The sequence below is a fragment of the Limanda limanda genome, chromosome 21, assembly GCF_963576545.1.
Source record: "Limanda limanda chromosome 21, fLimLim1.1, whole genome shotgun sequence".
Lineage (NCBI taxonomy): Eukaryota > Metazoa > Chordata > Actinopteri > Pleuronectiformes > Pleuronectidae > Limanda > Limanda limanda.
The window spans coordinates 14304780-14330450 of NC_083656.1; the positions used below are offsets into that span (position 1 = coordinate 14304780).

The following is a 25671-nucleotide window of genomic DNA, read 5'->3' on the forward strand; positions in this document are numbered from 1 at the left end:
GCCGTCACCGATTTGCCGGCAACAAGATTGGATTTGCTAATTGCAAGCTAACTTTCTATCACGGCGCTGAACCCCCTCCAATTGGTGATTACTTCCAGGAGAGGCCATTCTCCTTCACACCTTGTCTCCCTCTTCCTCTCCGACACAAACTCCTAATGTTCCTCTGAACAGAGCTGTCTCCTGTCTGTGTGTGGGAGTGGAACGTGCACGCTCGTATTGAAGGGCGTTTGTCATTAAAGTGCAGGTCTAGGAAATAATTCATCATGAAATGGTGCCCGTTGATAATTTACATGACAGGGGGGATGGATACAAAATGATATAGTCTGGTGAGGCATGTTGCAGCCCCGGCTCCTCATAAATCACTTCCAGCCATCAGTCACAGCACTGCATTTCACCCCTTTCCTCCAGTTACACACACACACACACACACACACACACACACACACACATACATGCACGCATACACATACAGAGAACCACAAAGAGAACTGGCAAATGGTAGCAGTTAGCATGTAATCCATTCAGCTTTGAGCATACAAGTGTTTTGGCAATTTGGTACCCAATGTGGTGCCTTATCATCCTGAATTCACCAAGCTATAATGTCAAAGTATCTATAAGCGTTAACAGGCCTTAGGTTAAGACGTCACAGATGGATCCTGGGGTTATATGACCATTTATTCATCGTCACGTGAGAAGGCTGAATCCAATGTTTACTGAGTTCATAAAAGGAGCAGTATGGTTGTGTTACAATAATATATAAGGCCGGGGATCCGTCGTAATGATATGAGACTATCTGAATACCCTGGACTCCTTCAATTAAATGAGAGACAGTACAGAGATACTAATATCTGGGAACAAAGAAGGACAGTTCCAGCTCAGTGCCCAATTGGAGCATTAAAGACATCAAGCCATGCTAAAAATCTTGGTGTAATTATGGATGGTGATGTGAATTTCAATGACTACATGAAAGCTATAACTAAATCTTTTGGGGATTTCAATGATAAAGATAAGATGAGAGATTTTGTGTCCAAACAAGACTTATTTGTGCTTTTATTTTCTCCAGACAGAGAACTGCTGCTAGGGTTCTGACTAAAACTAGGAAAACATAGCAAATTCCTCCAATTCTTTGGTCTGAACACTGATTTCAAACTCTTACTTGTCCACAAGACACATCATTTAGAGGCAAATAGCCACTACACTGGCCATTGTTTCTGTACAGCACATTGAATGACCTCTGTGTATGATAATCAGCTATACAAAAATACTTGCCTTCCCTTAGATTTCTTATTTGAGTTCTGGTGCTTATTCCAAAGCCTTCCCAGACAAATGTGTTTCCTACAAAACCATTTTAATCAAGGTAAGAAGCAACAATTACAACAGGTTAAATGTTGTTAAAACACAGGAGCGTGGCCTGAATGAAACACACTGAAATTAGCAAAAAGTTTGATTAAAATCCGCTAAAAAATAAGTCAACAAGATTGGGTATCTGACTAGATGAGCAATTGCAGGTTTTAAGACCCTGATTATACGAGCAGAAGAAACAACTTTGGAATCCAGCTGAAACAAGGCAGGACCCACATTTTCAGCTAAATCAATAAAACGGTAAATGAGGAGGAAGTGTTGGTGGATTAATTCATGGCTATCACCCACTCCACCATTCCCATTCTTTCGAGCATGAACAGATCACGGATCAGTACACAAAGGCCCTCATTCACTCATTCAGTGAGGCTGCTGCTGTAACACACTGGATGTCATCCGGCACGATGCTGCGATGGCCAATCGAATGCATGCACATGAACTGCACTGTAAGAATCCCCTGTTATGTTTACTTTACTATTTAGACTGTCCTTCCTGGGTCGTGTGCCATCATTTCATCTGCAACTGAAACTAGACTCCACAGCTAATACAGCCCCTGTATTCAGCCTGGAAGCCCAGTGACTCGTGCCCACTAACCCCCACCTTCTGGTTGCAGAAAGAGAGTTAGACAAAGATGGGATAAAAGAGCGAGATACAGGAAAAGCAAAAGCATTATTCAGCCTCATCATTAAAACAATGGGGTTAAAGGCTTAGCCGTAGCCTCTTATCAAATCCCCAGCGGGTGATAAATGTGTCTTCGCTTTCGAACAGAGGAGGATCCTCGCTGATAAAGACAACCGGCAGCGAGAGAGCGAGGAGGAGTGAGAGACACAGAGGGAGAGATGGAGGGAGGATGCGGAGCAGCATATGGTTTATCTTCGCCTCTAATTAGCTACTGTACGTATAACTCCACAGCCGCAAGCAATTTTGGGAATCTCGATGATTTTCTGGGCCGCTCTCTCATGTTTTTATTTTCATTTTACACAAACAGGGTTTGGAGGCGAACAAAAGCCGGAGGGACTGTGTATCCGTCTATCTGTGCATGTGTTCATTCGTCCTTGTTTGTACGTGTGCTGAAGGTAGGGAATAAACCTTGGGAAGAGGTGGAAATGGGGGGCAGAGAAATCTAATTACTCCAGTCCGTCTATGAGGAGAGGACAGGCTGAGAGCACTGATGGGATTTCTGCTACTCGGCTCGTCTCTTGAAGAGGAGACACCAGTCCCTAGCCACGGGCGTTTAATCCGCTCTGAGGAGACTCTGAATGTTCACAAAACCTGTTCTTCAAGCGACCTAAAACAAGTGCACGTCTTTGTTCCAGCGCTTTGCAGTAAGTGCTGGCTAAGTCACATTCATACAGACTGGCACAGGTAGGGCAATAAAGCCCAGGGCTGCATTATTTACTATTATTATGGGACTGACAGTGAAAAGAGAACCCATAATAACAGTAAAGGACGTCCTCCAGGGTGTTGGTGTGATTGTTATTAACAAACTGACTATAACAAACTCACTAAAAAGTCTTAGAAGAAGTTAAAACATTTGAGAAAAACACTCAAAGTCACTCAAGAACGTCCCTTTCCAATCAGGTGCTGGCTTTAAATTCAAAATATATTACGACGCAAGAGAGCGAGATTTAATATCGCAAACCGTAGTAATTGCTTATGCAATTAAAAAAGGATTTGCGTGATACTTGACTTGCCCAAGAGGGGGTCATCACACGGAGACAGTGGGTCATTAATATGAGCTGGATTGCAGTCAACAGTTCCCAGGGTGGAACTGCTTGGCTCTGATGAGCCAGAGGAAGACTAATTGGTGTCACACCTTTCCCATGTGCTGCTGCGTTGGTGAGATAACACACGGGCGCTCACTGTAAAATATATCATGTGTCGAAAATGCACCGATGCACAGCGATTTATATGCACAGGGCATAGACACGCCGAGGAAATGTACAAAATAAACAGTCTTGCGCACACAATTATTCAAACATCTCCCCCCTCTACAGCCAAATTGTGTGAGAAGAAGAAGAAGCGAGAGCTGTGAAAAATACCTCAGTGAGGAGAAATCAATTAGGTGTATTTCTTGGTCTGCAGGGGACGACTGTATAGGCTCTATTTCAATCATGTGTCAGTTGTGGTGGGGGGGGGGGGGGCTGCAGGAAGCAAGCGACAGCAGTAACAGCCTCACCAAATGCTGAGCAAAATCCCCAGCCGCTGCACGTTCACTGACACACACTAAAAGGAGTGTCTGTAGAACTCCAGTCAGTCCCACAGAGCCGCGTGTGCACGTTCTCACAGCGCCAGGACTGATGTGATGCCAGGGAAACATTTGTGTAACATCCAGTGATCCAATTACAAGGCTGCTTTTCGGTACACTTTGAATTACCCGACAAAGAATGCGGAAAGTCGTCCAATTTTACCTCTTTGTTTTGCCAGACTGCTGTTTCGCTCTGCTCCAGTAAGAACTTTAGAGGTGCCAACAAAGAGAAATATTCTGGAAGTGTTTTCTTTCTTAGTTTTTTTTTTTCTTTTCAAAACAACACCCATGCATTACTGGTAGACAGAAACACGGTTAGGATGTCGTAAAGCATTTTCCAGTCTTGCAATAAAGCTCAGTACTTTTTTTTACAGTATAAAATATGTAATCCCTCAGCTGCGGGTTTCATTTGTCTCCCAGGCCAAAAGATATGAGAGCGAGCTTCACAAACATAGATGAAGACTTATCCCTGTCAGCTGCTTACTTTAATGAAAATCTTATTAGAAAAATGACATTCGTGCTTCATCTGCATCGATGCTTAACTTTTCCGACAAAGACTTGAATCATTCTGAGAATAAGACTGGATACAGAAGTGCGTGTGTGTGTGTGTGTGTGAGTGTGTGTGAGGTTAATGATGGTGCCCTTTCCTGTAATGACAGAAATGATCACCAGAGTAAAAGAGCACATCTGGAGGATAGAGGATCACAGGGTACAGCGGTGAGGACAGATAGCGGAGGGAGACGATGCGTGCATAAAGCAACGCAAGGAGGGGGAAAAAATTACCATCGCCAATGTATGTCCAGAAGAGACATAATTTACCATGGATGAGAGGAAACAGAGCCTCACAGACAGGAAGGCAAACAACACACATCCTTATTCCCTGGATCTGTGTTGTTTTTCAATGTGCAGTAAATAACATATCCGAGTGTTCTGCAATCCTTCACTCGTCTTGATTGTTTCCTTCTATAAAAGGCCCAGAGTCTCTCCGAAGGGATATTTTTACCAGGCGCTCGCCTGCCCTGCAGGGAACTTCTGCCTCATGCAGTCCTTAGTTTTGCAGCTATAACATAAATGAAAAATGGACTAGTAAATATTTGTGTCATGAAACCTTTTTGTTTTTTTTTATGAGAAGTTCACACACATGCACGCACGCACACAAGACCTTTATTTATGTGTGTCTGACTCTCTGCAGGATTATGCGAAAAATGACTGAACCCCTTTCTTTTTAACTTGTGTGGCCAATCAGTATTGGTGGAGGTTTGCTCTCTGCCGTTTAGTTTCTGTGATGAGTTGGTACTATCGATCAGTGGATTCTCTAATTGAAATATGAAAATGTGGGAACAAAAATATAATTTTTTCTTAAAAAATATACAAATCTTGCTTTAGACTACAGCCATGCAAGCAGCAATGCTTTGAGTTAAATTATAATGTTAGCATAACTGCTCACAGGGGCAATGTTAACAATGTAGGTATGTGTTTATTATGTTCATTATCTAAATTTAGCATGTTAATCTAATCAGGAATTAAAAGAGAACAGCTGAAGATAATAAGACTGTCTTCAGTTTTGTAGGTATATGGTCATAAATCATATTAATGGACATCTTAGTACTTTTATTTGACTGTGATCAAATGGGATTAGTGACTGAAGAGATAGGAAAATAAGTTAGATATAACAATTTGAAGAATTCTCTGGGAGTCATGAATGACTGTGCCAAATTTTTGTATTTCACTGGACAAATAAAATGTTCAACCTGTTGGTGAAGCTGGATGAAAACTCAGGGTATCATCAAATTCATTAAGATTCATCCTCTGGGCTGCAATCAATCAAATTGTTGCTGACCTATTTCACTAAAAAACTAAAATGTCAACTTGTGGTGACAGAGGATTCTCGAGCAAAATGTTGGAGCAAACTACCAAACAACTGACATTTCCCTCCACAACGTGATGCCTAAGCATGGTTCAAAATCTAAAAACATTTTCCTTTACCAAATACAAAGCCTCAATCAATTTTTTTTAATCACAGCATATTCTCTGTCACTAATCTTTCAAGGAATCTAAGATTGAGGTTACAGACCAAATCATTCTTTAAATTGGGTGCATGAAGATGATCCACGTTGTCTGAAAAGAGCCATGAGTCATGTCCTGCCCTGGCAGTGACATTAATGAATGCAGTGATCAGGTAATGATGTACAGTTGCGGCTCTATCACAGACAGAGCTGATCACAGTCCCTTTTACAAGTATGCCTGCAGGACAGACTCCAGTAGATTCAGGGTACAGATTTAAGAGCATCAGTCATCACCACGTTACTCCTCGTCTGGGATGAAAGAGAGAGAATAGGCAGCAGGAGCGACTTCCCGAGGGGAGGAGAGAACTAAGAGACAGAGCCTGTATTATTCAACAATAACTGGTTGTATTCTTTTCTATGTAATTTTAGTGGAGTCATCAGATAACTCAGATTTTATACATTTAGCTGATTTGTGAGGAGCTAAAGCTGTGCTGTGCAGAAATGCTTTTTTACAATAGTCATCAGGAACTTTTTTTCTTACTACTCTGAGATTTCCTGTGATTGGAAAGACAGTAATCTCCTTACAGCGCCCACATTGTTTAAATAGCAAATATACTTGTGCCCATTGTGGTCAGACCATTGTTGGTACATTGTCATCTGGAGATATTGAAAGGCAATTATGTGATTGACCAACAAAAACCCCATGAAGCATCGACTGCACATTAAGATGGACTTTTCTCCTCTTCTTCCAACTATCCAGAAGTTAAGCCAAAATATCAGCATCAAATAACTAATTAAAACTGAACTTACCAAATAAATTAGCACTTCAACAAATGACCAAAAAAAAATTCTGATGGTTTATCAGTTGATGGTTTATTTTACGTGTACCTTGTACATTTTAGCCCAAGTCCCATCTGTCCATCCATAAAGGAGCCAAGATTTATGACCTCTACTCCACGTGGCAATATAAGATCTTTTGGCTTCACTTTTGCGGACCTGTCATGTCTTCAATCTTTAAACACAGCTTATCTTCTGAAGTGGCAATCCTGCAGTATTTTACTAAGCTTATTATCAAAATAGTAATATACACCTACATAGACAGTTCTAGCCACGCATTACACTCTGCATGAAACACACACCAACGATGTGATCATGCACATCACACATGAGCAAATGAAAAGAGTCATCTTGGCGAATCTGCGTCATAATAGTTCATCAACATGCAAGAGCACCTGGCTTTTATAGGGAATGGGAGATGGCACTCTGAGTCCTTTATTGCATGTTACCCCAAAAGCACTGGCATGATTCATTTGAGACTGGCGCAACACCGTTAAACCCCAAAAGTGGATTTGCACACATCCTGAATGCACTTTCAATGCACTTTAAACCATCGTTAAAATAGAGCCCTTAGTATCTTAATTCTTAATTAATTCCCATAAAAATGCCAAAGCTTAGGATAACTTTACTGTGACTTTGTACCGTGACCATTGTTATCTATGGGAGAGGACTGGACACAGAGGATTCACAAACTTGATGAAAAAATGATGACCGCTCACACTGTAGACGCAGTAAATCACAGAAATCACATCCTTTCTCTGGCTGTTGTAAGAAGTGCCATACACTGTACATACCACACATAAATGTAAATGCATGCCAACATGAGAAACTCCTGTAGTGTACGCAGCTTTACAGTGAGCAGCATCAATTATTAACGACCATGTACATGTAAAGTTCATACAGTACATGTCAGATGTGTACTCTGAATTTATAATTGTGGACAAGAACTGGTGTGAACAAGAGTTGTGAATGAGAGAGGACACTTGCACATGCATGTTCATATACAGTAACACGCTCCGTCCCTCCACATAGAAAGCCTGTACGGATTGCCCTTTAAATCTTTAACCAGTGTTCCCTTAGAGGAGCAATCAATTATGAGAGAAAAGGGTCATCAGACCAAAACGGGCCAACATGGTTAAGTACATGCAGGAATAATGGTTGGATAATGAAATTAATACCATCTCCCGCCAGTCACCTTGATGCATGATTGAGGAGCAAGGCATATGAGAGGTCCCGTCAATCAGCTGTGCAGAAATGGCTACATTGAGTGATGTGTATGTGACTGGATTTGTGTGTGTGTGTGTGTATGTGTTTAGCTGTTGCCTCCTTCCAGACTTATTGTCCTTGTGAGAGGTACCCTTGTATTACACTCCTCTAAGCTCGCAAGGATGAGGATTTTAATTATGGAATTATTCTTCTTATAGGATGTCAATGTATTCGGTAATTTAATTACGCCTGTGTTGTTTGTGCGGGTGACAAAAGCTCCTCCTGTGCATCTGGCTAATGGCATATTAATCCTCCGGGCTGGGATCTTAACTCTGCGTTAGGTAGATATGCTTGAAATGAGCAGGTTTAAGAGGAATATAAGCCAAGAATTATAAAGACGAGAATTTTAAAACCACTTCACAGTCGCTTGAATCCATGATCACAGAAAATGCTGCTGATATTTCCGGGTTCTGGATGACACAGCTGCTCGACTCTTCAAAAATTATAAAACCGAATGGTCTCTTCAGTGACTTCTAATTGAGGGCAAATAATCACAAAACTGGCGTCAAAAGAGAAAGCAGATAGAAGGTGTATCATGTTTAAGAGCCCTTGAACTAAATACTGCATACAAACTTGCTCATTCTCTGTAAGCTGACTCCTTTAAAGCCAAAGTAACCAAAGGTAAAGGAGTCCCAGGCCCAGGATTTGTGCTTCCCTGTTTTCTTACCTGCCTTCTTGAACCTGTCCAGTAGGTTTTGCCTAACGGCCCCCTGCAGGTTGAAGTAGTCGTCCTCCTCCTCTGGGCTCTTTAGATACAGCGGAATGTGCTGGAACACCAGGACGTGTTTGGGTTTCGGTTCCTGAACACAGAGACAGATGTGAGGGGTGAGAGCATCGCCAAAGTCCAGAGACAAAATTCAGATGTTGCATCACATGGCTGCAGACGAGAGGCAATCACCTAAACTATGGCTTCCAGACACCGCAAAAGGAGACATTATCACACTGAGCCCCTTCATAAATCAGAATAGAACCATGTCGTAGATGCTGTCTTACTGTTGAGGAGGAGGCTCTGCTCAGCTGCTCCTCCAGCCACATCTCCTGGCTCTCCTTCAGCTGAGGGCAGGCTGAGGCATCGTAGAAGAGCTGGGAGTTCAGAACCAGGCAGAGGACGCCGCCCACCTGAGACCACGGGACACAAAGAGGTGCTAGATGTTAGTTACCTACATTTGATTCATTTTTCTAACTATTCATAACAATTTGTACAGTTGTAAGAAAGGGTATTTATTTACTACCTTTTATCTAAACCAACTTGACATTTCTGCAAACTACAATTTTTTTTCCTATCATTTTTACTGCTTCAAAACTGCACAGAAAATCAGTGAAGAATCAGCTTAGTTGCAAAATTACACTACGAGCAGATATAGATGCATATTAATGGCAACAAAGCGGAGAGGGACCCGGAGTTAAAGAGGGCTCATGGCCTTTTCTCAAGTGGGCAGCTATGTAAAAAGGACCAGGAACTAATAAAAGAAGCAACAGTTGCATGAATCAGAAACTGCTTTATCTGAAAGAATAAGACCTGATATCCTTCTGAGCTAGACAATCATCCCTCTAATGAATGACTGCACTTCAGATTTTTTTGATTAGGCAGACACAGTAAATCTCCATCAAAGTTTGCTGCTTAACACAATGCTGATTGGAAAATCAAGCACCAGACGTCTCAAGGTGCTGTCGCTGATGGCCGCTGCTCTTAAAGCCAGAAGCCTGAGGTCTAGGTTGAATATGTTTCTATTTTCAGTCAGTGCTATTTTCTGTATCATTTCCTACATGCCCATGAGTTGCTTGACCCATCACAACATAGTGGACCAGCTTTCCAATCAAAGAAGGCTGGACTTTATCGGGAGGGGGGTTTCAAAGAAATTGAAAAGGAGAGGTGGTGGGCTGCAGCAATGGACAGTATGATGAGACTGATGTGTTTCCTGCACATTAGAGTATGTAAACGTTTCGAAGTAATACCACAAACTAAAGTTATGAAGATGGATGTGAGGATAATATGTCTCCTTCAATGTCTGAGGCGTCTGCTTACCCAGAAGCTGAAATAGTCGTCCCCCCATTCACTGCAGTACTGCTCCACCGTACTCGGGGTGGGTGTGTTGCCCAGGTCATGGTTCCCACTGACAAACACCAGAGGGATGGAGGGATCCGTCCCCTTCAAGGCCACCTTCAGGTCCCTCTCCTGACCTTCTCTGAACGGCGTGTCTAGAGGGGGAAAGAAGGAGAGATCAGCTTATGTCCTTGTGACAAAATGAGGTGGTGGTTACAGCGCACATTGAAAAACAAAACAAAATGGACTCGTAAAAGCAGATGCTCGATAACAATAACATCCAACTTGGACTATCAAAATGAGACACAGAGAGAGAGATTAAATTCATATGGATGTTGATGCAGAGTGTCAGACTATGTGTGTGAAGGGTAGTGGAGGTGAGAGTTGCCTTAGGGAAGGGGGGATTATTTGGGTGATAATGATGACAGCACAGAGAATGATCAATGCTCTGCTCGGCTCGACTTTACATCACCATGGTTACTGACATGATGAGTAGTGTTCTGGTGGAACCCCCTCCCCGGCCGGCTCGGCCAACCCAGTCTTTCTGTGCTGATCTGTGCCCGGGCCACAGCTCCGCGGTGCACTTGTAAGATTCATTGGTCTCAGACACACGAGGCTGCTTGTTTAACAAGATCTTTACAATATGTTCAGAGGTTCCCTGTGTTCAAATCAGCCATATGCTATTAAGCCTTGAGTTCACAAAGATAATAAGGGAGGGAGTGAAATTAATTCAGTCCCAGCTTGTGTTTAGGGCAGAGAATGGGCGAGACTCTAATATATTTATGATTTAGAATGTATCTCAAACAAACCTATCGGCCCCTGCTCTCAAGTTATTCCTTCTTCTCCTCTCCCCCTTATTTCTGTTCCTTTTTATTCATCTGAGTAATTATTTTACTGGCCTACTTTTGGAGCAAACGTTTCCTTGGATGTTTGAAAGGACTCATTACATTAGGAGCCTTTTTTATGACAGAACAGCTTGTGCAGGGCAGAGTGAGAGAATGCAGAGTTTAAAACGTACCCAGAAAAAAAGGTAAAGCATCGTTTTCACCTGTCTGTCACTTATAAAATAAGCTACCCTGGTAGACTTCAAACTGTCAATACAACACAAACATGCACTCAGATGCTGAGGGACTCCTTTGTGTTATGTAAAACAGTTTCTGTGTGACACTTTTAAGACTGCATTGGTATTCAGTGACTGTTTTTGTGTGACTGCGTAAAGTGTATTCATTTCCTCACGAGTAACAAGTAGTATTTCAACAAGTATGCTCAGATGAGCTATAAAATGGTAATAGATCCCCACCAGTGGTCAACAGTGAAATGAAACATTCAAGATTGATTTATGTGGATTTTCAAAGTCTCTCGATCATAGACTGTGAATGAAGATGGATCACGAGTATCCACTTCCTCACAAATGAATCCAAATTATCCCGCATATGAACACTGCCATTCTTTGCTTATTCAGTTTGATAAGAACTACCTTAAATGACGGGAACCATCTTTGAGAAAAGATTTTTTAAATGTCCTTTGACTTTGATCTGTGTCTTATCAACTAACATGGAGAAGGCAGGGTTTATCTCCTTTCCAGGAGCCAGCCACCAGTCCTGGGGGCACCGTCATGCCGTCATTCTTTATGTTAAGTATATGGTCTCAATATGAAACAATAGCTGTTATATGTTTGTGTATTATGTCTTTTGTACAAGCTCGTAATTAATGATGTAGGTGTATTCTGTCCCAAATTTGATTAAAAGTACATTGCAATTAGAGCTGAAATTATTTGTTGATCATTTGTTACTATTTATCATTTATATTCTGAAAATATTTGTTAAAGGGACTCTTACCTTTGTTGCATTTTTACACTTTTTTTGGATAAGGTTAAATTGGTATTAATAAGGTAATGACACTCTAAAATGCAAGACAGACCCACCAGGAGTAAAAACAAACAATTATTTCACTCTCATAATATTTAGTGAAAACTTCAACCAATAAAATTCTTCGGACCGAAGGACCTTATTGGCCGACAGACCTGTCTGTTTGCTGCATTGACATGCAGGTTTTCCGTCTGCTTCTTGTGGCGCATTCGGGCCCGCGTCATCAAGGCAATGTATATAACTTACCGGTGCTTCTGAATCCGAATCCATTGCTTTGGTAAACAAAAACTCACGTGCGTGCGCGGAGGCAGTAGGTTGTAAGTGTAAATAAAGTTTCTTCAAAAAAACACCGCAGATGGGAACGAGGGGGTGGGGCATTGGAGGAAGGCGGGATGATTTGAATGTGCTGTAATTCTCAAATGCAACAAAGGTAAGAGTCCCTTTAATTTCAGCCCTAATTGTAATATATTTTCATGTGACAATATTGTCCGAATATAATCACTTTTACAAATGAATCTCCATCCATTTGTTGTTGGAAACTCATTCTTTGTCTTAAAAAGACATTTAACAATTAGACGTTATTAAAAGACGTAATAATTACATAAATTGTCAAAGCAACCATTTCGTGGAGGTGATGTGTGGTGAAGATCTCATAAAAGCTTGACGTTTAAGTTAATCTCTTGGGAGTTGAGAGTGGGTGAAGCAGAATCTTGAAAGTGATGACAGCTGAGGCCACAATGCTGTGGACTCATTATTCCACATTCACAATATTTGAACGCTGCCTCAGTTACATAAAAACAAAGGCCGCCTCATTAATGAAGCTCGGATGGAGATCAGGAGAACAAAGGGTGTTTTTCTGGAAAAGCTGAGGCAATTGTTGCCGCTGGTAATTATCAACACATAACACATGTATCCATTTATTCACATCTAGTCAATTTATTTGAATGAAGATGTTTCTGCCAGTTTTCAGCAAGCTCAGAGATAGAAGGAGAAGTGAGTGAGAAGCGCTTTCCCCTCTTTTTAACACCTTCATCGTGACCTTGAGCAAGGCACCTGACCTTCTCATCTGGTCCAGCAGAGCTACTCAGTGGCTGAGAACTGGAAAAACTGTTTAATGCTCTACATCACCCAATTGTGAATGTGTGTAATTAAGTGAGAATGAAGCACGGTGGTGCTCGTCAACAGCATCTAGCCACATTTGTCTTTAGATGAGTAAATGTGGATAAATAGCACTGGTAGGTTCACACAGTAGCAGGGTCACTGTGCTGCCTTCTGCTTCCTGACGCGTCCAGCTACCTGCCGGTCATAGCCGATGTCCAGGAATCATCCCACAGCACGACAAGGCTCAAACATATGCTCAACCATTTGGTACTGTATGGTCATCACTCTGCAATTAAGGTGACAGACAGTGTCAACTGAAACTACAAGAGGAGTAAACACCAAAAATAGTAATAAATGTTGCTGATGTGTTCAGCACATAAGCAAGCAGAAATCAGGAAACAACCAAAATGTACTTATTCACCTAACCTGCTCTCCTCTTTTGAAATAAGCAATTTATGTAGAGAGAGGGGGATGCGTAAAAAAAAACACAAAAAAAACAAAGCTGTTCTCCGCTCTCTCTGGAGCCGACTGAAAGGCCTTGTTCATTTAATGAGATTGCAACACCGTGATTCTCAAACCCTGACAGGGGACTTTGGCAGGTTTTCGGTGAGCTTGTCCAACACTGTAAGCACTTCTCTCAATTACCTCTAAAGACTGGCTGTCGACACCGCACACCGGCCTCAGAGCGTGGGGTCTTGCTGTCGCATACATTTTCTTCCCTTAAACAACTGTATTTTCAATGTGTGTGTGTGCACCGGCGTAGTAGTGAGTCAAGCAAGCAATGGCCCTGGCAGGTTGTGCTGATGTAGCACTGGCCTGCAGGTTATGACAAGGCGGTAGCTGAGAAGCAGTCAGCAACTCCATCCAAACCTACAACCTAGTATTATTTCGGTATAATGAGATCAATCGTGCATGAGACCAATTTCAGCAAAAACACGTTCTGTGACCATAAACATCGAGACTCTGCGGCAGGCTTCTCTTTCTTTTCGGCTTGACTGCAACTGTGGGACCGGTCCTGTAAATATGAATGTCTTTCAAGATGACTCGGTTACTATTATGTGATCAGGGAGTGCGACTTGTTTCAATTACTTTCAGCACCTGAGTCATCATGCCTGTAGGAGTACACACAGCTCAAACAGAAGGCATTACGCATTATGCAGAGTTAATCCGTGATGACAATGCTGTCAGCAAGTCACATGGTCCAGCCACATTCTCGGTTCTCAGCCTTGTTCAACCTGACGGACATGGTTTTCACAACAAACAATATGGGGTTCATTAAATATTAGCTTTATTGTCAGCTCTATGACATTAACATCTTCCTGTAATAAATGTATTTTATCATCGACTGATTATTAAGTCTTCCAAAAGAGAATGTCAAATGTCAACAATCTTGTGCAGTGCTTGTCTCGTGTGCCTTCATATCCTCACACCAAGACAGTCATTGCAATGTTTATTTGAAGACTGGATTTTGGATGAAGAATGCATCAACAGTAATCTGTAACCAGAATGTCATGAGGAAGAGGAAGCCAATCCTGGAGATGAAGGTCTTTATCAATCAATCATAGTTGAGCTCTGGATGACCTCTTCCTTTTGAAGATTTTCTGGCCATGTCTTACTTAGAAGAGCCCCCAGGACAAACGTCTGCTCTGGCCTGGAAGGATCTGGAGCTCATGGCTTGGGAGAGGGACGTTTTGTCTACCACCATGCTGCCACCACAACCCGAACAAAGAGCTGGCAGAAGTGGATGGATAGATCCAGCCTGACACTTACCAGGGTCTAAGAGGATCTTTTCACACTGACATTTGAGCTGTGTATCTCCTGGGTCTCTAAAAGAAAAAGTGTGAAAGTGGTAACAGAGACATTTCTACACTTACGTATAAACTACTGGCTACCCCAACCCCCTTAGAAACCTATTAGCCCACTACATGAACCATTAGATAAACACACACAGAGCATCCCACCCTCCTCCAAAGAAATATCCAAAATGTGTCCCAAGAACGAATTCTCCCAAGGCGGTCAATCCTTCATAATCACATCTGCCTCAGAATCCCACAGAGGGAGCCATTTTTTCCACTGCCTTCGATGGCAATTTAACGGGTTTCCACAATTAGAGTGAGGGGACAGGAAAGTCCCAAGGTAACCTCTACGTCACCTGTCAGCTTTACCCACATGTGAGCGCACACACACACACTTGAACACTTGAACACTTCTCCTGCTGTATCATGCGTAACATCCCTCATGAACCCCCAGAGACACTGCTCGAATCCTTTGTAGTGCTCATTAGGAGAGTGTTAAGTCCGGCATGTTTCTCTAATCTAATCAGCTCTCTAACTCGCACCCCCCTCGCTCCCTCTGCCGCCGCTCCCCTCCTTGCTCTTTATCCCCTTCATTTGTCAGCTTTGAAAATAAGTGAGAGAAAGACACAAGAGAGTAAAAGTGAGGGAGGGCGAGGCAGAGATAGGGGAGAGGAGGACGAATGTCGAGATTGAAGGAAGTCCTTGAGACGGGGAGGCGTCTCTTGAGGGTTAGCGTGGATTGGAGGGGAGACAGTGAATTGGGATCAAGAACTTTTTGTCAGTTAAAGTCTGGACAACATGTCGTTGGAGCAAATTCTGGCCAGGATTTCCTTCAGGAATCAGGACCTGTTTAGTGGGGGAATAGATCCTTGTGGACCTCTGTGATGTGATGCAAATGAAGTCCGTTGGGGTTCCTCTCCTCCCTTTGTGCACGAGTGCTTCTGATCACTGCCTCACTAACGATTCTTTGATAAGAACAGGGATTGTGTATCTTTAGTCAGCCTTCACTTTCCCTGACTTCAAATTAAGATCTGAAGTTGAACAAACCCCTTACTAATGAACACAAAGATCCCATTGTTTTTTCACGTCTACTCCGGAAAACAATTGCAAGAACTCAAAGAACTTCTGCTTTCCTCAACACCAGATTTAATTCACACTGATGCTGCTTCAAATAAATTCATCAGAGGCATGAATAAGGGAGTGTGTTTGGGTAGAGAGTGTCAGACTCTCAAACGAAGCCTGTCAAAATAAGGTACGAGGCACAAGACTGCAGCTGTTTACTTAAGAGAACAGATAGATGTGAGAGGAGTGAGAGAGAGAGAGAGAGAGAGAGAGAGAGAGAGAGAGAGAGAGAGAGAGAGAGAGAGAGAGAGAGAGAGAGAGAGAGAGAGAGAGAGAGAGAGAGAGAGAGAGAGAGAGAGGAAAAGAAAATGTGAGAACGAGGGAGAGGAGAGATTGAGAGTGAAATCCGTGGGAACAGAAATACAGTTGCCAATTTCCCGTCGCCGACAGGCAGCGGTGTTGACAATGCCGGTTGACAGCCAGCTTCCCCTGGCCGCCACCCATTCATTCTGTATTGTAAATAAACTGTCTAAGGGGAAATGTCAGCTGAGAGACGGAGGGAGCAGCTCCTAATATCTCCTCCCAGCTCCCAAACCCAGTTGCCAGGCAAGTGACGGACAAGGCAAGTAATGAAGATGGCAGACACAACCTGCTCTGCTCGGGCTGACAGTAACAAGGGCTGACGCCGCGACGCTCAAAGGTCCCCAAGGCCTTGCCGCTTAAACCCCATGGTTACACTATCTACTGTCCCACTGTGCATCTGAAATAGATCTTGCTGTGACCTATAAATGCGACTGATTACACAGAGACTGTGGGGAGGAGCAGTGCGGGCTGGGAAATGGATGGCAGCCATGTTTTGGTCTAAATGTTGCAATCGTGGAGATGATAAGGAAGCTTGGACGCCTCCAGCAAGACTCTTGGAGGATAGGGAGAGACAGCTCCAGGAGTGTTCACCAATGTGCCTGTGCAGCTAGAGTTGGTGGTCATTGTGACCCAACAAAAGGAACAGGGGGGAAATAGTTGCTCTGTGACTAAGCCAAGCCAAATCTGTGTTACACATGAACAGTTTGCCTTGAGTTAAATTTGAGAAACAGGGGCCAAGGACATTCAAATGACATGCTGCACCAAATCTAGACTCTCTTACATTATGTTCACATCATGTACAAACTCAGTGACACTTTCAACATGATCCAAACGGACACGCTGGCAGATGAGACATGCAGAGATGGAGAAAGTGGCAGCTTCGTCTGCTGATGGTTTTCTCTCTCTCTCTCTGCCTGTTGCTTGAGGCCAGGCAGCCAGGCAGGCACCTCATGCAAGCTCTCTAATTGTCATGCAAAGGTAGTTTGCACTGGTTGGCGGCTCGCGGCTCTTTGTGCTGAACATTAATTCTGCAGTGGGTCCTGCCAGCCCATTCCGTTTACCCTATTATAGAAACAGGCACCTGGACATTGAGGAAAGTGCACACCGCGTAGTAGTTACTCATTTCATTACAGTTCCTCCAATAACAGCAATCCATTTGTCTCTAATGTCTGCCAACAGGTACAGTCAATGTCTTCGACTGTTGTCTATAGCTTTAAAATGAATTCTACTTTATAGGTAGGATAGGCAGGTTGACGTTTACATGTTCGCATTGATCATCATATTTCTAGTCACAGAGCAAGGCAGGCAGAAGGCAGCACAGCCTGAGACAAACACAGCACTTCAGCTCCAAATAAGGTAGGAAATGAGCAGTAAAGTGGTTTTATTTTGTTTACTTGGCCAGGCCGTTTTTGGAGGTGTCCAGCTATTTTCAAACACAGTTCCATTCTGAAAATGTATTTGTCAGGCTGCACAGGGAAAGCATCTGACGAATTTGAGAAAAGCAGCTGCTGTCCTGGCGGTGAGACATCCAACAAGTCAAAGATTGTGAGAAACCAGCATACATTACTGCTATAGAACTTATTTACAGACTAAATAATTGAATACACAAGCATCTTATTCTCCATCTGCACCCAGGATTGATCTGCTGAACCATTTCAACAAAGCTAAATCTTGCCGTCACGCAAACAGCTTGAAGGAATCCAGGTGCTTTTTATAGATAAATATTGAATGCTGTCACGGGGGGGGGTCTGACGTTAACAAAGACGACTAGAACTACAACTTTTCCTTTACCTCCTAGCTGAAGCTGGAACAGACGAGGTGCTGTTTTACAGATTTTTAGAACATAAAGTACTGCTGGTCTGATCAATAACTGAAATCAGAATAGCCAGAAGGCCTGTGCTTTTTCACAGATAAATATCACCAGCTGTCATAGGGGAGAACGTTGTTTACCGACTCTTGGCTTGGAAAAAGAGAAGAGTAATGTTCAAATTTGCCTCAATGAGAAATATTCTGCAGCTGAGCCAACCCTAAGCTGGGGTTGTTCAGGGACTGCATTAATAACATTAGGACTATCTCAAATCACAGCTAAGAATTAATTATATCAGACATGTTCCATTATTTCTATGAATGTAGGGAAACTCACTTTGATTCTGATAACAACATATCTCAACATATGTGGTAATGGACACAGTATGAGGCAGGTTTGAAAATACCTTCTGCATATTGACTCTCTCCTGACAGCTAGAGCTATACAGAATATGGCACATAATTATTCCATATAATAAAACACCATGTCTACTACAGGGGTTTCTTTTTACCTTCTATTGCGAATTTTGGTCAATTCCCAGTGACCATTTCATACAAATATTCAATTCTGCCTAAGGCTAATAAAAATTGACTCAGATTACACCGCACACATTGTGTCCCTATTTGTAATTCTAATTGACAGAAAGGGTGTGCAATTTGAATGGTTTCAGTCACAAATATTCATGTCACGTTTTACGCTCATGAGAAATGTATTTGACACTGGCAAAATAATTTCAGATCAGTTTCCCTGGCCTCACCAGTCATTTCATACTGGGCAGGTCACAAACTAAAACCTAGCAGAGTCTGTAGAGCCAGGTTCAACGCCGCTGATCAGTCTGACCTCTATGCATTCTGAAATAATATAGGTTGAAATATCAGACCAAATATATCACAGATATGTTGTTATTTGAAGTAATAATCCAGTTATTTGATTTAAATGAATAACAAGCTAATTGAATTTAAGCCAGCCAATAGAACTTTAAAATCTGTAACAGAATAATTGCTAATGTATTAAAGGGACAAAGTACTATGTGTTATTTGGCTGCTGGTGATCTCTTAATCAAAATGACAACAAAAGATTTAGTTTGAGGACGTGAAGAAGCATAGAACCATGGGAGTTGTGAATCTACCTGACGTGACTCTAGAGTCAATCATGTTCACGAATGAGGTAAGTACACAAGTCAACAAAATATATAACATAGGTCTCGCAATTTTATTACATCTTTAAATGTTGAATAACACTTTGTTGTAAATTTTTAGTAAGGTAGAGTAGATCATCCACTAAGAAGGAGACTGGTGCCCTTGCTCCTATAGTCCACTTGTGACCTTGGGCGTGACACTGAACCCTAACTTGTCCTTGACGCCTGTACCGAGTGAGAATGACGTGCGATAGGAAAAGCGCTGCACATAGATTTGCTTTGTGAATGAGTGAATGTGACTTGACATATAAAGCACTTTGAGTGGTTGTTAAGACTGGAAAAGTGCTTTATAAATGCAGTCCATTTAGCGTTTTGACATGTGTAAGGTGTAATTGGAGACCAGCTGATGATGTGATGATGAGGGGGCACAGATGACTTCCTGCCTGAATCTGCAGTAAAAGCCCCACATCTATACTGGGGGTGACATACATCAGATCACGTGTTCGTGTTTACAGAACCATTGATTAGCAGGGAATGTGATGTCCCTCAGGAAAAACTTGTGTATAGTATGGAGCCTCTTGATCTCAGGAGGTCAAGTTTGCATCTACATTTGTGAGTTATTTGGCAGGATTACACAAAAACTACACAACAAAATTCCTTAAAATCTTGTAAAGGAATGGGGCATGACTCAATTTCGAAAGTTTTTCAAAAGTGTTGTTGAATGATTCATTGATCATGATGTAAAATTTCAGGCATTTTTAGGGAACAAATATTTATGAGTGTGTGCAATATGGTGCAGATCCCAGATAAAGTTATTTGCTATATTTTATGATGAAAAACCACAAATGGTTATGACTTGTTTTGTTGACTGATAACTCCACTAAAACGTACATCTTTTGCTGAATACAATCGAGGCCTAAAACCAGTTGATGGTGATATGCATGAAATGTATCGTAAGAGTTTGGCAGCACCAGTAGTGTAAGGACCCTACTTTAGACGCTTTGAGATAAGTGCAGCATTTGCATGAGTCTGCGTGAGGGAGGAGATGCCATAAGATAACACTGCTGCATCATCTGCATTGAGAAAAAGAGCCTGGACAGAGTTAAAGCTCACACAACTAGCATCTGAGAGCTCACATTGTGTCCTCCGACAATGGGACTCGTCTCTTTGGCGTATTTTTACCGGTGAGCATCTGTTCTCTCTTTGCAGCTCTCAGAATCCTGCATGTAGTTATGGTTCAGAGAAGTTTAAAGGACTTTCATGTTCAGCAAAAAAAGCAACGTCCTTCAAGCAGTGTTTCATCACAAGAGCAGAGCCTAAACTTGGCGCTTCCCTTTTCTGTTGTGAGCTGCACGCTCAAAGAGTGCGCTCTCCACTCTCTGAAAATAATGAAACTATCAAATCTAAATCCCTACCTGGCATGGCGTGGACCAAGTCCCCACACAGCACCATAAACCTCGGCCTAGGTCTGAGCTGGTTGACGGCCTCCACCGCCTGCTTGGTGAGCTCCACCTCCTCGGACCATTCGTCCCCTCCGCCGTCACAGTCCCCGTCCTTCCAGGCCTTCATCAGCCCGAGCTGGGGGTCTGCGGCCTGGATGAAGAAAAATGGTCCCTTCCACTCTCGCTCTGCATCTGGAACAAAGGAAGGCAAACCGTCAATGTAACAGCTGTGTAGACAGAGACAGACACTCTGGTTAATATCAAGTCCACAAAGCAATTAAAAAGCAATTTTATAATTGACACAGGACCAAACTATTGTGTAATAGGAACGGTGTCTCTCATTGGGATAAACTGAGGTCAAACTATTATATATTTGATGTCACATAACTTTATCATAGGCAGCAGCTGATGTCTTATGCAGAAGGTGGAACAATAAAACGACGCTAACAGAGTAACATGAGTAACTGTCTGCCCCAAGTCTGAAGATGTCTCCCACAGCATCCCAGTAGTTCTCCCTCTACTTACATCACCCATTCTAACAGCACATCAATGAATGTTAGCTGTCACTCTCTATGTTACATGTAGGTGTTCGCCTCCTATTGGATAGCTATGCCTAAAGTATACATTCCTAAATCACATTGTGTCCTTACATCTTGCCACTGGTAAAATACGCAAAAGAGTTAGTGTGTTGGTGAGAGTGGAAGTTGGTGTCTCCATGTCTGGCTCATCTGAGTTAGATATGAAAGTCCCTCAACATAGACACTACAATGTACTGTTGGTTGGTCCTTTATCTATAGCCTGACCTTGGGTGCAGCTTAGAGAGTGAAGGGAGTATCTGTGGAACTAAACAGGCGCTATTCTCCATCTCCTGTACAGATACAATAAACCCTATACATAATATATGGCGGCATATCCGGTAATGTGTAAGGATGGTCAAATATTCATCACCACCTCACGTCTTTACATTTGAGAAGCTTCAAACGTCAAAGGTTTCGTTCTTTCGCTGAAAATAGAAACACGCTAAAATATCTGTTTATTCATTTAATCTCAATTTAATTAATGAATCAACAAACCAATGCAGCTCAAATTATCTTACATATTAATGGAAAATGCATAGTACTATTTTTCAAAGGCTTCTTAACGTACACCCGCACACTCAGTTAATGAAAATCTATTAATCTGTAAATGCCATAATTTTCACTATAGTAGCCGACCTCTTTCACGAATCTAACTGGTATTAACTTCACATTCTGGCAGCATCTGAACACTTTCATTTCCATATGTTCAGGTTATAGAACGCTCACACAGAACACTGCACATATTAATAAGCAGAAAAAATAAAAGCTGCAAAGGATTAGCTGTGATCGCAGCATTAGTCATTCAGCGGTGTAAGGCCTGCTGTGAGCGCTTCATCTGGAAACCACATCAAATTCATTCCTGGAATCAACACTTGATTTTTTTTTTTTTTTAAAGCACTTGGATTCAGGGTGTTGGGTCTGGGGTGCGGGTGGGGGGGTTTACTCACTTCATGAGTAACCAATGCTCAATAATTAACAAACAGCCACATGCAGGAGAATGAACAGCAAACGTGTTTTGCATAATCCTAACATTATGCAACAGAGAGAGAGAGACCCTACAATCTAATCAGCCTCTAATCTTCATTAAAAAAGGGGAAAACTGCTCGGCGCTGAGCGAACGGAAGCAGACACTCGGCGCTGCTCGGTAATGACAAGGTGCGACGTGAAGGACACCGGAAGACGGCTTGGCAAAGTGACTTGGAAAATGGAGAGAGACGCTCGGAGCAGATGCTGAGAGCAGGTGTAAACAACAGCTTTCTGCCACACTCAGGGTGCGGAGGCAATACTGTAGTTATCAAGTGCTGTCACAGAGAAGAGACTGCATGAGCATTGTGCACGAATCCCCTCACCCAGCGCTGGCTGCTGGCTGTTCAGCTCCCTCTGTGTTTAACATGCGCTCCATGCATCCCCCCTCCCAAATGAGTTTATGATAATTCTATCCTCCGGAGAAACTTGTGCAAAGATAGGAAAAGAAAGAGCAACAAAGGCTGCCTTGCTCCTGGGAACTAGATGATCATCGTCCCCTCTGTGTAATTGATATTTTATGAAAGCACATTCTGCTTTTTATGATTATCATCATCTTTCAACCAAATTACTCGAGAATGCCTTCAGTCCAAACTAACCCTGGCCTGGATCTTAACTACACATCCAGGACGGCTGATGAATCTGAACTCAAAGCCGTTGCCATGACCACTGTACTGGTAAAAGGAAGTTTCCTAACTTCCTCACAGCTCACAGGTCTGTGAGTCTATCAACATTTACTTCTGGAGAGAATAAAGACTGGGTCTTTTGAACAGATCAACAACTTTCATCAGCACATCTCGATCTTTTGCAGCTCAGAAAAATCTTCTCCAAACTTTGTCTCAGCTTACGAGTGATCGTATATGGACATCACGGGATAACACATCCTTCAGTGAGCAGATAAAACCTGCTCTTCTTTACAAAGGCATGTACGAATCACACCAGTTATGCATACAAGCAAAACATGTAAATGTAGACCCCATAGACTGGTTTCTGTCATTGTAGGTAGTTCCTACAACACTGAGTGTTACTAAGTTTAGTTTTATTTATTTATCTAACTATATAACAACGGGCTGAAACAGTGTGTGAGTGCGTATCGAACCCAATAGTTTCCGTTTAAATATTGAGACTGTGGAGGCCCGCCATATTTTAATTTGGCCTTTCCCAGTTTCATGATGAATCTAAATATTTCTTTGAAACTTCTCATAATTAGTTAAGAGATCTCTGACATGACAATGCAGTTCTCTCTCTCACACGAGAAGTTGTCTGTCACTCTTTGTGTATCCGCATCTGATGGGTGTGAGCCCCTTTTGTGCACGTGCACGTACACATAGCTCCATCCCCTGATCGCTACTGGACGGACTCCAAATGTGAAAGATGGCAGGCGTTTGTATCCAGGATATTACGACTTCATGTACGGAGGGAAGTAGTTGAGATGCATTGGTCCATCTTTATATCCGGTCCATGGTGATTGGCAATCATCATTTGAAACTCTCAAACAAAAGGCCGGGTCTATAAAGATTTCCTGCAGCTGAAGAACAAAAAAAAACAATCCAGCGCACTTTTTGTTGCACTTATTAAACTTTTTTAGTACAGTCTCTCTCTCTCTCTGGAGTCAGATGAGTGAACCATTTGCACAACAAATGAAAATGAAATACTAATAATAAAAAAGAATAAAAAAAAAAACACAAGGACCTGGAGGAGTGAACAAAGCTCCCATGACAGGAGATAAGAGGCAGCAGCCTTGTGTTGTCTGTTCCAACTTCAAACATAATCGCACAACTTCAAACATAATCGCAGAGTCGTTTCTCAGGGGGCAGATGGTGCGCTCCAAAGAAAACAAATCATAATTGGAGATGAAAGCACATAGGGGGCAGAGTGGTTCATTTTTAAGGCATTTCATAAAAAAATACTGAGCATTTCAATCTCTTCCCTCTGGGTTCCTGTGTAATAGCGGGTTTATTACACAAGGTTCTGAGGAACATGTACAACCGATGAGGCCTGTGAGTTAATCCTTGAATAAGTTTGACTGCAGGACTGAAGCACAGATTAGTGGAGCCTCCTCCAAAGCTAATTTACTCACATCGCAGCCACAGAGACAACAACAGCTCGTAGGACAACAACAACAGTATCAGAGGTTTCAGCTCTGTACTTTAAAAACGTGACTGTTTAGTCCGAGTTAGTAGCCAAGGAACTATTCCACAACTGTTTACCTAAAACTACCGCCTGTGCTCATTCTCCGCCACATTTCTGAAACAACAACAACAACAACAACAACAACAACAAGAGGGAATGAACTTCTTTAGTTCATTGTTGATACACAGCAGTTTACAAACACAAGTGTGATTGAAGAAGCTGTTTTAGAAAACAAAGCTGCACGAACACATCAGCGGTCAGCCTGGACCCTGACCCGCAGCAGCAACTTGTATAACAGGGATCGTTAGCTGGAGCGTTAGCCTGTAAGTTGGCTAAAGCTACAGGAGCTAAAGCGGTGGGGCTACCTTCAGTCAGTCCGCTGAAGGTGCGCTGTCTGGCCCTGAGGAAGGTGTCCACGCTGTCGGCCATGACACCCGCCGGTTCCCGAGCAGCCCGAGCGAACTGTGCTGCCGCCTGTGAGCTCCTGTCAGCGGCCTCTTCCGGACAGGCTAGCCGCTGCTGTGTGCTGCTGCTCCAGCTGCTCTGTTAGCTGAACGCCGGCGACTCTCGGTGATCGACTACACAGCCTGTGTGTGTGTATAGTCGGCGTGTAAATGTGTGTGTGTGTGTGTGTGCTTGTGTGTGTGTGTGTGTGTGTGTGTGTGTGTGTGTGTGTGTGCGTGTGTGTGCGCGTGTGTGTGCGCGCGCGCGAGTGTGTGTGTGTGTGCGTGGTGTGTGTGTGTACAAACATACACACACTTATTTTCATCAACAGCATTATGACAAAAGTGCAACACATATCAATATGATTCAAATGTGTTGTGCAAACGAAGTGAGAAGGTGAAACACATTATTGATCCTCCATCCATGAAGAGGATTAAACTGAAAATAAGTAATAATCAGACATTTATTGTAAAGATTATGGGCATCAACTGTATTTTAATCAATATTATTATATAATAGCAATGTGTTAATCACATGGTTATTTGGGGCCATATCAGTGTACTTTTAATTCAATATATGTTATGCTCCCTGTAGACCACATGGCCCAAATTCTAAGAGTAGAGCTAGTTTGAATACTATTATAATACAACTATAATAATGATTCTTATTAGAATCATTATTATTATTATGGTGATTATTCTTTTTCCATCGTCACAAAAATAATAAAACCAAAATAACATGTCATATCATTATTATTATAGTCATAGTCCATATAATAAAATAATGCATGATACAACGATAATACTATTCATGATTAACATACACCTCTTCAGTGGTGAGGTGGACATCTCATCTGATTTTATAAGGAGAGTATGAAGCAGGGGCGGATCCAGGGGTGGGCCATCGAAAAGTCTGAAAATCTGATTGACCCCGGATGTGCCTCTGTCCTGTTTTTTATCATCTTTCAAAGCCAACAACAATTAGGTACGATAAGTGCTATTATTAGAGCCTATTTAAAGCTGACATGCAGTGTTCATCTGTTTTTTTACTCTATTTTTTTTTTCAAATTACTTAATTACAGGAAACTAGGGGGAGGCTATTTGACATGGAATTGATGGAAGCTTAATCATGGTAGTCAAACTTAATGATGTTTAGC

The 25671-nt window shown here is 42.3% G+C and overlaps 1 protein-coding gene across 1 annotated transcript in view; it reads right to left on the reverse strand.

Annotated features, from left to right (window-relative positions):
• The window catches only part of cpped1 (calcineurin-like phosphoesterase domain containing 1), a 37029-nt gene extending 12391 nt beyond the window's left edge, over positions 1 to 24638 (reverse strand). The window contains exons 1-5 of the mRNA XM_061094703.1: positions 24437 to 24638; positions 20311 to 20529; positions 9743 to 9915; positions 8710 to 8835; positions 8384 to 8516 (exon numbers count right to left, since the gene is read on the reverse strand). Of these exons, the coding sequence (XP_060950686.1) occupies positions 8384 to 8516; positions 8710 to 8835; positions 9743 to 9915; positions 20311 to 20529; positions 24437 to 24500 (715 nt within the window). The 5' untranslated portion in view covers positions 24501 to 24638. The remainder of the gene's footprint in view (positions 1 to 8383; positions 8517 to 8709; positions 8836 to 9742; positions 9916 to 20310; positions 20530 to 24436) is intronic.
• Positions 24639 to 25671: the final 1033 nt, after the last annotated feature.